General features: G+C 40.9%; 1 protein-coding gene across 20 annotated transcripts in view; it reads right to left on the reverse strand.

Annotated features, from left to right (window-relative positions):
* Positions 1–754: 754 nt before the first annotated feature.
* The window catches only part of ROBO2 (roundabout guidance receptor 2), a 1,374,514-nt gene continuing 1,362,876 nt past the window's right edge, over positions 755–12,392 (reverse strand). For 19 of the 20 annotated variants that reach the window (XM_068270514.1, XM_068270503.1, XM_068270505.1 and 16 more), the window contains 2 exons: positions 8,442–8,639; positions 755–4,274 (listed from right to left, as the gene is read on the reverse strand). In XM_068270514.1, the coding sequence (XP_068126615.1) occupies positions 4,273–4,274; positions 8,442–8,639 (200 nt within the window). In that variant the 3' untranslated portion in view covers positions 755–4,272. The remainder of the gene's footprint in view (positions 4,275–8,441; positions 8,640–12,392) is intronic. The other variant, XM_068270504.1, reaches the window with a different exon arrangement.

Raw genomic sequence — 12,392 nt, forward strand, 5'->3', positions numbered from 1 at the left:
GCCACTGCTTTAGCATATGTCTGCCTTATGCTCTTTATGTCCTGCTGTTTAAATGGACCTCAGTGTGACTGCTAGAGAAGCTTAGGAATCTGTGAGGGGATAGGACAGGTCAGGACCTTTCTGGAGATCAGTTGTTCATCTTAACTTGTTAGTAGGTCCTAGACATGCTCCCTAGAACACTGCTATCCTGGAAAACCTCATAACAATGGCTGAACAATACACAGGCAGGTTTTAGCATTCCAGTAGGTTTAGTCCCAAATCCATAAGATGAGAATTACTTTCTCCCAGCCCAAACACTTGAGACTGTAGTATGGCTTAAGGTTGAAATGGTCCTGAGCACTCAACCAAAAAATGTTTAGGCTGGAAACACGTATTTGCCTGTTCACACAAATGTATATCCCAACAAGGCCCATATGCAATTAACTCTTTCTCATGAGTTATCTCCTAGTCTCCCATCTTCTATTTAAAATAACAATTCAGCATTTTGTATTTGAAAAAGTACCCAAAAGTTGGTGAAAAAGTACTATCAAAATTATTTTGAGTATTTTCTTGCTTGCTGGTGGTTTAAAAGGCAGTTTATGGCAAGGTGTGATACTACCTCCTAGTAGAAAACTCAGGAGAAAAAGCTAATTGAATATGGCCCCAAATCTTTCCAAACAGTTTTGAATATTGTGAAATAAAATGACCTATTTATTCCCGCAAGTGTTTTATAAATACATTTTAAGACTTTTTTTGAAGCGCAACACTGTAGAGATTTGTGTGTGATAGGCTTTTTATTTGGGACAATACAGAGCCAATTGCCAGTTCAGAAAACTACGCCCTCTAGTGGCTAATTAGTAAAAACTGCCTATGGTATGTGTTTTATTTCTAATAAATATATTTCTTTTTTTTTTAAATATGAAAATTGAATGCAACGTCATTTTTTAATTCACCTAACTTTGAGCTAGTAGTACTGGCTGTTTTTCTGATTATTACTTTAGAGAAAATTATAAATTTGCATACTGATGTAAAAAAGACAAGTACACAATTTCTGGCAATTGGGAAGTTTTTGTAGGCCATGGAAAAATACAAGGAAGTGTACAATTCCACCTTCTCCACCTACACACCAAGACCTTTATCTATAGGATAGCAAAAAGGTAAAAATGTTACGTATAAAATCCAAGTGTTGCACACAGCAATCTTAATGTTTTTTCTTAATCCTGAAATACAAAATAACTGCTGGAATTTGTTTTGCTGTACTGTGCAACACCTCCAGTTTCCATTGCTCTTGAAGCAGAATCATGTGTTAGGCCTACACCACCAAGTTTTTTTTAATGTGCCACTCTTACTTTTTCACACCCAATGAAGTAAGCTCAGATTTGGGAAACTGGATATTTTACCTTAGCTCTTCTCTGTCCTAATGTCAAAGCAATGTGTCACTCTTGAGATATGACAGATAGATATTTGTAAACTTGGTTAGAGAATAGCAGAAAAAAGGGCAACCTTTCCACAATTATCCTCAGCCAAATAAATTCTCGTATGTGTGTTGACACCATACAGCAGGGGAAATAACGGGGCAGAAAGGCTAACCTTGCCGTTTCTGTATCTGGGAAATGGCATTGTTTACACATAAAACAATGGCAAGCTCGAGACAAGTATCTGGACTTCACTTCATCATGTGTGAAAAAATGATAGGGTCACTTTAAGTAATCACAACAAGGAAGATTTTGATTGGTCAACGTAGAAAGAAGTACTTTATGGCTATTTAAGCTGTTAAATGTCCTGCCACATTAAACAGAAATTCAATATTGACATTTTAAAAAGGACCCAATGGCTTTTTCACAATTAACAATGTCAATAGTTATAACTACTAAGCACAGTTCGGTAAACCACTTGAGGAACACCAATGATTTTTTTTTTTTTTTTTTTTTTTGCTTTCCTAGAACAAAAATAATTGGAAAAGGTTGAACATGGCAAATATGTGGACATTGTCCAGCTATAAACATGAAGGTGTTTATAGAACCAAGCATAGAATAAGAGGATGGCATTGATACCCTTTTTAGCTTTTGCTCTTCAAAAGCTATCGGCTAAAAACATTTTTTGTATTTTTTATTCAAAACTGTCAGTCCAGTGAGTAGTGTTGCATGGATACCCGCGATCATGAATTAGAATAAATCTGGCCACGGCAGTCCCAAAATCCGGATAAGCCGTGATTGTGATCCTGATTTGAAACTGATTGACGAATTTGACTCGGATTTTATCCGTGATTGCCTGTAAAATCCGTGATCATGGTCAGTATTATGGATTCGATTGTAACGTTAATAGCAAAGCTCCCATACATGCTACAATCACCAAAATTGTATGGATTATAAAGGTGATCAGTGGTTACAACTTACATCTTTTTTTTTATTTATTTTTTTTAAAGACCTTATAGTTTTTGAGAAAATCGAATTTAAAGTTTCTAATGAAAAGTATTGGTGATTAAATACCGCCAACACCCGCCGACTTTAGCAGTTAATAGCAAAGCCCCTCATGGGGTTTATACATGCTATAAACACCAAATTTGCCAGATATGTTAAGTAGAACAGTGGGAACAAGGGGAATTTTTTTCAAAAAGACCTTATATTTTTTGAGATAATGGATTTTAAAAGTTCAAAGGAAAATAGTATACATTTAACTGCGGTAAATGACAGTTAATGTATTTTCCGCATTTAAACCCTTAAACCCTTAAAATCGATGATCTCAAAAAGGTCTTTTTGAAAAAAAAATTCCCCTTGTTCCCACTTTTCTACTTAACATATCTGGCAAATTTGGTGTTTCTACCATGTTAAGGGGGCTTTGCTATTAACCGTTAAATTCGGCTGCTTTTCAGCTTATAATCACGGATATTTTTCCCATGACCACGGCTGATCGATTCCCGACCACGGATTTAGATCACGATGTCGGATAGTGAAAAAATGCTTGTGAACCATGGCTTTGCCGTGATCACGGATTGTATCAACACTACCAGTGAGCAAAGGCTATATAAATAAGAACCAGGGCCACAAATTACAAATTAGAATAACAATATTAGGTTATCGAATGTTAGCATGGCAAGATGGAAAGCAATAATATCACATTTCCGTAACACACCTTGAAGTTCCTCTTTAACTAACAGCCATGTAATACTGTAGCCATCCTACCAGTTCCAACTAACTGGATTATTTACGACTGACCCACCTATTACATGTATGTTTGTTAATATGGCATAACTGACCAATCAAAACCTTACTGTGCAAAGCAGTACTAGTCCTGGTTCTGTCCCAGACAATATTCAAGAAGAGACAAAAAAAGTCAACATTAACCAGGATGGTAGTCATAATATATATGTATATACACAAATGTGCGTGTCTTATATATGCGCATATCTAAAAAATATATGCACATATATAAATATATATTGTACATACATGCAGGTCCACAAGTGAATACATGTATTCATACTCTCATATAACAATGACATTGAGTTTCACCATATTCAAAGCATGAAAAAAAACATATTGCTTATAGATCCTTGTTGTTCCAATATTTTTGTTTTGTTTTTGTTTGCCAGAATCTTTTTTTAAATTTATTTTTTTCATCTTCTCTGTAATACCTTTCACCGGGTCCCGCACCTCTGCGTGCGTCCAATATAGCAGTCCAGCTTCAAGAAAGCTCTTTTTCACATTCAGTCTCATCATCTTCCCGTGTCACAAGGAGTAAGGTTTGTGCTTATCGTCAAATAAAAATTGCAGTGCAAAAATTTAAACATGAATGTTACACAGTTGAACCCAAAAAAAAGTTTTTGTTTCTTTTTTTTGTTTCTTTTTTTTATATGGCACAACAGCCTATTAATTCACATACAATATAGTACAATAGAACAATAAGGACAGACAAATAGAATAATAATAATATGAACAAAAAGAGGGCAAGCTTGCATAGGAATGCAATCAAAGAAAAATTATATTCAAAGCCAAAAATGTTTTTTTTTGTTTTTGTTTGTCCTTGATGGTGAATCCTTGTTCCTCTTTTGTGAAGTTTCTGGCAAGTAGTATTTAAGGTGGATGGTGTGTGTATATAAGAGAAGGGGAAAAAAACGTAAATTGTCTGTGGATATGTGTGGCTTTTTTTTGTGTCTTTACATTGCATTTGCAGTCCTTCCCATCGTACATAAATAAGGAAAAAAGTCCATTGCACTGTTTTTGAGTTTCCTCGTGACTTTCATCAGTCCAGACCAAGAGGTCTATAGAGCAGCTTCCATTATAGCATTCAGTACTCTGAAAAACAGAACAAGAAAAATAAATTGCTGAAAGGGATATGTAAATCATATAAAAGCATAAATGACACAAACAAAAAGGGCCATTATTCAATTCACTTTTTCTCCTAAGTTTTCTCCTAGGAGATAATTTTTCATCTTCTTGCTGACGTATTCTTCCCTGGCAGTATGTCTCACTAATGGTTCCTTTCCCCCTTCCACCCCCACTGGACAAGGTAGGGTGACCTCTGCAGCAGAAGATCTAGAAGACACAGGGTGGACATGCTTGCCTGGTGGGGGATGAGTCAAGGAGAAAATGCTCCACTGCAGAACATTGCACTGTAGAACTACGGAGGGGACACCCAGGGCCGATTCTAGACTTTTTGCTGCCTGAAGTAAACTTGTGCAGATGTGACCCACCTCCCTCCCCGAATTGGAATGATCGCAGAGCACCCAACAATTTGCACTGCGAATTATTGCTGCGGTAAACCCCTCAAAAAACACCCTTAATATAGGTAGGTAGCCAGTTATAGGTGCCCCCAGGGTTGGTAGCTAAGTACAGTTGCCCCCAGTATAAATTAGCCAGATACAGTTGCCCCCAGGATAGGTTAGCCAGGCACTCTCTTAACTTCCTGGTGCTGCCCCCAGACTTCTGGCGCCTGAGGAAGTTGCCTCACTTGGCATCATGGATGGACTGGGCCTGGGAACACAGGTAGAAACAGAATGGGTATATACTGTCTGTATGTGTGTGTGTGTGTGTGGGGGGGGGGGGGGGGGGGCAGGGGCGACAGAAACAGAATTGGGGAACACACTTTTGAGACCAAAAGGGTCAAAAGTGTGATGTGAAAGGGACGATCATAGTGTAAAGGCCTCCTCAATTTATTATCACATCTACTATTTTTTCCTGTTCTCTCAAGTAAATTGTTGGGCTTGGTGTATACTCAAATTGGCTTACATATGAGTACATACAGTAAGCAAATAAGCAAATCTGAGATGATTTTTTTACATTTAAATGTGAAACATTTGCACAGAGAGCGCACAACAATTTTACCCTTAATGGCGCTGACAAGGTTGCGCACCTTGCGCAATCAGCACGATCTGTGTTATCTAGGTAGTGTGAGCACTGTGTGGCGCATGTTAATCAAACAGTGCTCGCATTGCTATCTTATGAGTTTATCATGTGCTCTTTGCAAGTGTTGCTACTTTCATATTCAAAAATATTTTTTTTTTGCGAAAACAGATTGCATTCTCATGATATGGTCAATGAATAATGAATACAGCAGAAATTTGAGGAAACTGAATCTTTTTGTTCACAAATATATCAACTGGGATATGTACAGTATGGTAGTACACAACGTCTGGGAATGGGACAGTGAATTATGTTTTTTAACCCCGTCCCGGCCGCCTAATGCCGATAGGCTTTGGGAAGGTGCCAGCCCCAGGACCACCTAACGCTGAAAGGCGTCAAATCCTGGGGCGGGGTTTTACAGGGGATTGTGTGGGCCGACGCGCGCATCCCTGCTTGAGTGATGGAGCTCTGCTCCATCATTATTCTACCAACTGAGATCGCCGCTAGCAGATTGTTAGACGGCGACTGTTTACATTGTATGTGTTTCTCAGCTGTCCCCTAGAGAGGCTCCGATCACGATCCCCTCTCACTGCAGCAGCGATCAGAGCCCACCAACAGAAAGCTCTGTTGGTGGGCAGAAAAGGGGGGGTTCACTTGTGTGCTAAGCGATATGGCTCTGCAGCGAGCTATTAAAGCTGCAGAGCACTGAACTGTAAAGAATAGCCTGGTCACTAGGGGGGTGTAAGCCTGTGGTCCTGAACTGGTTAAATGAAAAACAGCGGGGAACACTGTGAAAGAACAGCCATCAAAGGATGCAAAAAATGACAAAAATTTTTTTTGAAAATCCAAAAAAAGGAATTTCACTATTGGTCTAAAATTACCGCAGTAAGCTGATTTCAGTAGAAAAATTCTGCAGTTTCTGATTGGTCCTAAGCTTCCGACGTCTGTGATTGGGCTAAAATTACAGAGTTGTGGTTAATCAGATTTTCGCGGAATTCCGAAATTCGTTTTCCGATTGGAAATGCTGATTACCGATTGGAAATGCAGAAATTATAATTCAGTGGAAACCCGAGTGAGCACGCCTTAAATTTAGGTTTGCTTTACGCAAAGCTCACTGACAATCCAATTTCACAACTAGATAATTAACTGTTTTCTTCTGTTTTACAAAGGGAAGCTTTTTTCCACTATACTGCAGTTTACTGACATGTATTCTAAATAATGGCCTCCATTCGTATTTTCACATTAGTGTATACAGTATCTCAGGGCCGCAGAACAATGATGGATTGACGCGCGCCGTACAATTTATATTTGCTAACGCACATAATATAGTTGCCGGTAATTAGTATGCAGTCATGATGAAAAATGACAATATTTTCCATGTCGAGAGGGCATTTTATTCTTTCATTATGTTCTTTCATTCGGTCTAGCGAGATGGAAAAAAATATATTAAGTAAATATAGGGTAACTATAATACAACATTGTGAAGATGTAATAAATCAATGTATAGATTGTAGGGAGCTTGCAATTTTCCGAATGAGAAAGCCACAAAATAAACTTAAACAATAAAAAAACTAGAGTGAGACTCTGAACTGTTCATCGAAATGAAAGTGGTTAGAAGGAATAGTTATTTTAGAATCCATTACCTTCAGAAAACGGAACATTTTGCAGGCATGTGTTTCCCGCCGGTATCTACATTTCTGATAAAAGATAGGAGGAGATGAAACTGGCTGTAAAAGGAGGAATAGAAGAGGCAACAATGTGGGGCAAAGAGGGAGAACATGCCACAGAGAAGGGAAGAGAGAGGGAATGTGTTAGATAAAGAGAAATGGAGCCCAAGTGCGCTGCTGAGAGGTAGAGGGTGTAGCGATTGAGAAATGGGACGTGCTGCAGAGAGGGAGGTGGAAAAGAATTGTGCTGCAACAAGGAGCAGCCCCATCAGAAATTATAGGGCCCTAATACTGGGTGAAATACGGAAGACCAGCGCAGACCAAGGCAGAGCAGAATGATTGGAGGGCTGCAGGAGAATCCAGAGAAGAGAGGACTTTCACTCTGTGGAGTTAGGTGAGTTATGAACCCCGTGGTGATGCCCATCCCAGCTGCGGCGATCATAAACTGCAGCTGGGGCTCATGTGGCACTGCTATTGTTCGGGCCCCAGCCTCATCTCAGGCCCCATACTGATGTCCCACCTGTGATGCCCTATCGGTGGTGCTGACATGGGGAATGGAGAAGAAATGTGCTGCAGTAATCTTAATCTAAGGTGTAATTGTGTTTGTGGAGGTGTACATATTAGTATTCACTTGTCCAGAAACAACCTGAACTTTCTCAGTCTAAGCTAGACTTTGTAGTGCACAAAAGACATATTGTCCATGCATGCTAATTGCCGGGAGTTTCTTTTGAAGCAGGAAATTTAGGCGCTCTCTATTGGCAGAAACTTGGGTGTCATTATAAATTGCGGCTATGCTGGAATTTTGCCAAATTTTACAGTATAGCCGCAATTTATAATGTCACCCTTGACATCATCGTAATTGTGGAGGATTGGCAGGGGGGGGGGGTTATTTAAGGTTAGCTGTCATGGTGGTGGGAGGGGCAGTTGAGGTTAGGCAAGGAAGGAGGTGTTTTTAACACCCCACATCACTCCACTTCTGGCGTCTGGCCCTACCTACCCTCTCTCCTCAGAGAAAAAACGTCTGGGTATTTACAGTACTGCAGTAAACAGCTTGGCATTTTTCTCGGAGGAGTGAGGGGAGGCAGGGCCAGGCGCCGGAAGTGGAGTGATGCAGGGTCTTCGGGACGGGGTCTTCAGCAGCGCTGAAGGATTTTTAATTTTTGGATGGAGATCCACTTTAAGGTTAGGAATCGGTAAGAAAGCGTTCTGTGTGCAAACAGTGTTAGGTTAAGTTGTAGTAAAATATTGATAATCTACACTTTTAAAATATAGAATATTGTTACATTTTTAAATAGCCAAATTAAATTTCCCTGCACCCCTCTTTCATGCAGGCATTTCTTCTCTTCATTTGCACTGAGGAAACAGTTATACATTTTCAAGAATGCAGAAAAAGACATTCATTTGAAACTAGCTCGTTTTCCATTGAGGACGACTTATTAACATAATTACTTACATAATTCACCTGTAAACTGTCCTTGACTGTTTGGCCCCAAATATCCTACGTCCAGAAAATCAATGGCATTACGCTGGTGACCCCTCATCATGTCGCCTTTCCGTGGTCCGGTTGATTCTTTTGAAGAAGTTGTGCCAGTTGAACTGTGGCCTCCCGGTGATGGGAAATTTGGCTTGCTGTACGGCATCAGCACTTCATCTGGTACAGAACACAATGAGAGGGTCAGATGCAGGAGAACCTCATGCATATATTACATTAAGTATCCCATAAATTATAACTGCTGTTAGCTTCTAAATGGCTATTTAGAAAGACTGCCAAAACAGCCTGTGGACTTCTAGTGAGGAAAATCATCACAGGTGTCCTACAATGTCATATAGCAACGGGATGTGCTGGATCATAACACGGCTTACATGAATGGTGCTGTTGTTCGGTGTCCTTCACTCAAACCCCAGTGTTCTCACCCTCCACAACTCTAGAGGATGAAATTGGCTGTAGCCAAACAGCAGGTCTGCACAGCAATTGTCTTGAAACTGTATGCCAAGGATTGTTTTAAGCAACAGTCATTACCATCTGTATGTACTTTTTGGAAATCAATTATTATATTGTCTCTTGAGTCATCTCAATGGTCTGTAAGGATGTCAGAGGAGATGAGGACACTGGGGGGGTATTCTGGTGGGAGGCTTGGTAAAGTGATGACTTGCCACTATGTGCCTGAGTGGGAGACTGGGTAAAAAGATGACTGGCCACTTTGTATGTGTTTTTGGGGGGGTGTTGGTCGGTAAAGAGGTGACTGGACACTATGTGTGGGTGGGTGGTGACGAGGGGGGAGTGGGAGAAACGATGACTGACCACTATGTGCAGGGCTGGGGAGTGAGGGGGATGGGTAAAAAGATGACTAGCTGCTACATGCAGGGGGTGCAAGGGTTTGATCGGCAGAGGGTCCAGTGATAATTCTGCTATAGCCAGTGGATTTGTGGCTGAGTTGCAGTTGCTCAGAATACATCAGCTTGGAGCACTGGTAAGCCACTAACTAAATTAGCAGTTAAAAGAAAAAGTGTCTTGAATGAATTACATTTTAACAAGAATTCATGAGATAAAACAGATAAGGAGAGACAATTCCTGATGCTGGGGATACACGTTACGTTTTTCACGTTCCATTCTGCGCGCAATCTATTAGCCATTCGATTCTCTGCTCGATTCTTTTATCTTCCACTCGTTTTTCTTACCTTTTTTTCCATTCACTTGTATGAGAAATCGAGCAGAAAAGAATCGAGCGGAACATCGGACGTGTTGGAATTTTATCATTGAGGGTATCTATTGGAACAATTCTTCGCAAAGAACGTAACGTGTATTTCCAGCAAAAGATACATTTTGTGACTCAACTTTCACCCCTTATCTGTCTTGTCTCACAAATTATCTTTCTTTTATCTGTTTTTCTCTTTAAATACTTCTACTTATAGGCCATATGCACAAAACACAAAACATTGGCAAAACAAAACTTTTGACAGTGGCATGTGGTTCCGTGGCAACATATGGGTTACCTAGGTAACAAGAGTTGCCCTAATTGTGCAACACGTGCTGCATCGATAAAAAAAGGCAAGGGGAAAATTTGGTCACCAAGTAAAGCCGCAAATCAGTGATGAGCGAAAATGCAAATATTCTTTTCGCCGAATTTTCGCGAAAATAAGTACTATTTTCTTTTCGAAAGGCGAAAATTCGCCGAATATTTTCGCATTAATTTTCGCGTTGAATTTCTAAGCCACCTTACAAGCTAGAATCACCAAATTTGCAGGATATATTAAGGAGATATGTGGGTACAAGAGGAAAAAGAAATTTTTCAAAAAGACCTTATAGTTTTTGAGAAAATCGACTTTAAAGTTTCAAAGGAAAAAAGTATACATTTAAATGCAGTAAATGACAGTTACTGTAGCAAACCTAGCAGTAGTGTAAATTTACTAATATCAAAAGAAAGGGCCAAGTGTAAGTGCCATGGGCTAAGTGTCAAGTGCAAACTGCCAAGTGCAAAGGGCCGAGTGCCAAGTGCAAAGGGCCAAGAGCAAGTGCCAAGTGCAAACTGCCAAGTGCAAAGGGCCAAGTGCCAAGAACAAGTGCCAAGTACAAAGTGCAAACGGCCAAGTGCAAGTGCAAAGGGCCAAGGGTCAAATGAAAAGGGCCAAGTGCAAAGGGCCAAGTGCAAAGAGCCCTTGGCTCTTTGCCTTTGCACTTGGCCCTTTTCATTTGATACTTGGCCCTTTGCACTTGCACTTGACCCTTTGCACTTAGCCCTTTGCCTTTGCACTTTGCCTTTGCACTTGGCCCTTTGCACTTGCAATTGGCCCTTTGCCTTTGCACTTGGCCCTTTGCACTTGGCCCTTTGCACGTGCAATTGGCCCTTTGCACTTGGGCCTTTGCACTTGGCCCTTTGCACTTGGGCCTTTGCCTATGCACCTGGCCCTTTGCACTTGGCCCTTTGCACTTGGCCCTTTGCACTTGGCCCTTTGCACTTGTCCCTTGGCCCTTGCACTTGGCCCTTTGCACTTGGCAGTTTGCACTTGGCACTTGGCCCTTTCTTTTGATATTAGTAATTTTACACTACCTCTAGGTTTGCTTAAAGGGATACTGTAGGGGGGGGGGGGGTCGGGGGAAAATGAGTTGAAGTTACCTGGGGCTTCTAATGGTCCCCCGCAGGCATCCTGTGCCCGCACAGCCACTCCCCAATGCTCCGGCCCCGCCTCCAGTTCACTTCTGGAATTTCAGACTTTAAAGTCTGAAAACCACTGCGCCTGCGTTGCCATGTCCTTGCTTCCCCTGATGTCACCAGGAGCACACGGCACAAGCACAGACCATACTGGGCCTGCGCAGTATGCTCCTGGTACCATCAGCGGGAGTGAGGACACGGCAACGCAGGCGCAGTGGTTTTCAGACTTTAAAGTCTGAAATTCCAGAAGTGAACCAGAGGCGGGGCCGGAGCATTGGGGAGTGGCTGCGTGGGCACAGGATGTCTGTGGGGGACCATTAGAACCCCCGGGTAACTTCAAATCATTTTACCCCGACCCCCTCCAACAGTATCCCTTTAAGTAACTGTCATTTACTGCATTTAAATGTATACTTTTTTCCTTTGAAACTTTAAAATCGATTTTCTCAAAAACTATAAGGTCTTTTTGAAAAATTTCTTTTTCCTCTTGTACCCACATATCTCTTTAATATACCCTGCAAATTTGGTGATTCTAGCTTTTAAGGGGGCTTAGATATTCAACGCGAAAAAACGGACTTTAGGCGAAAATTAATGCGAAAATATTAATGCGAAATTTCGCCCTTTGAAGCGAAAATAGTAGTTATTTTCGCGAAAATTCGGCGAAATCGAAAATGGGATTTTCGATGCGAAAATGGCTTTAGCGAAAATTCGCAAGCAACACTGCCGCAAATAGAATATTGGTGCCGATATTCTACTATTGGGAGTTGGCTATTGGCTAATTACAACAGTAGAATAACTGTAATGTTAACGATATTCTGTTATAGCCTTACCTAACCTTCCTCTCACCCTAACCATATCTACCCCTAACACTAACCTACTGCTATCTAAGGCTATGGACCTGTTTCCACTACACGCAGATTGGATGCAGAATGGATGCAGAAAAACTGACTCTAATGAATGCCTATGGGAAAATCTGCATCAGAAAAATCGCGTTTAGTGGAAACAGGCCCATAGGCTTTCATTGGAGTCAGTTTTTCTGCATCCATTCTGCATCCAATCTGTGTGTAGTGGAAACAGGCCCTAACATCAACCCTCTTCACCCACTCCTGATGCTAACTTACCGGTACCTACTCATTACACTAACCTGGTAACTTACCTAAGACTAACACTAACCTGCTCCTACCTACTTCTAACACTTTCCTGGTAATGTACACCCACCACCACTATCAATGGCTCAATCTCCACTGCTTTTTGTC

This window comes from Hyperolius riggenbachi, chromosome 2, assembly GCF_040937935.1.
Source record: "Hyperolius riggenbachi isolate aHypRig1 chromosome 2, aHypRig1.pri, whole genome shotgun sequence".
NCBI lineage: Eukaryota > Metazoa > Chordata > Amphibia > Anura > Hyperoliidae > Hyperolius > Hyperolius riggenbachi.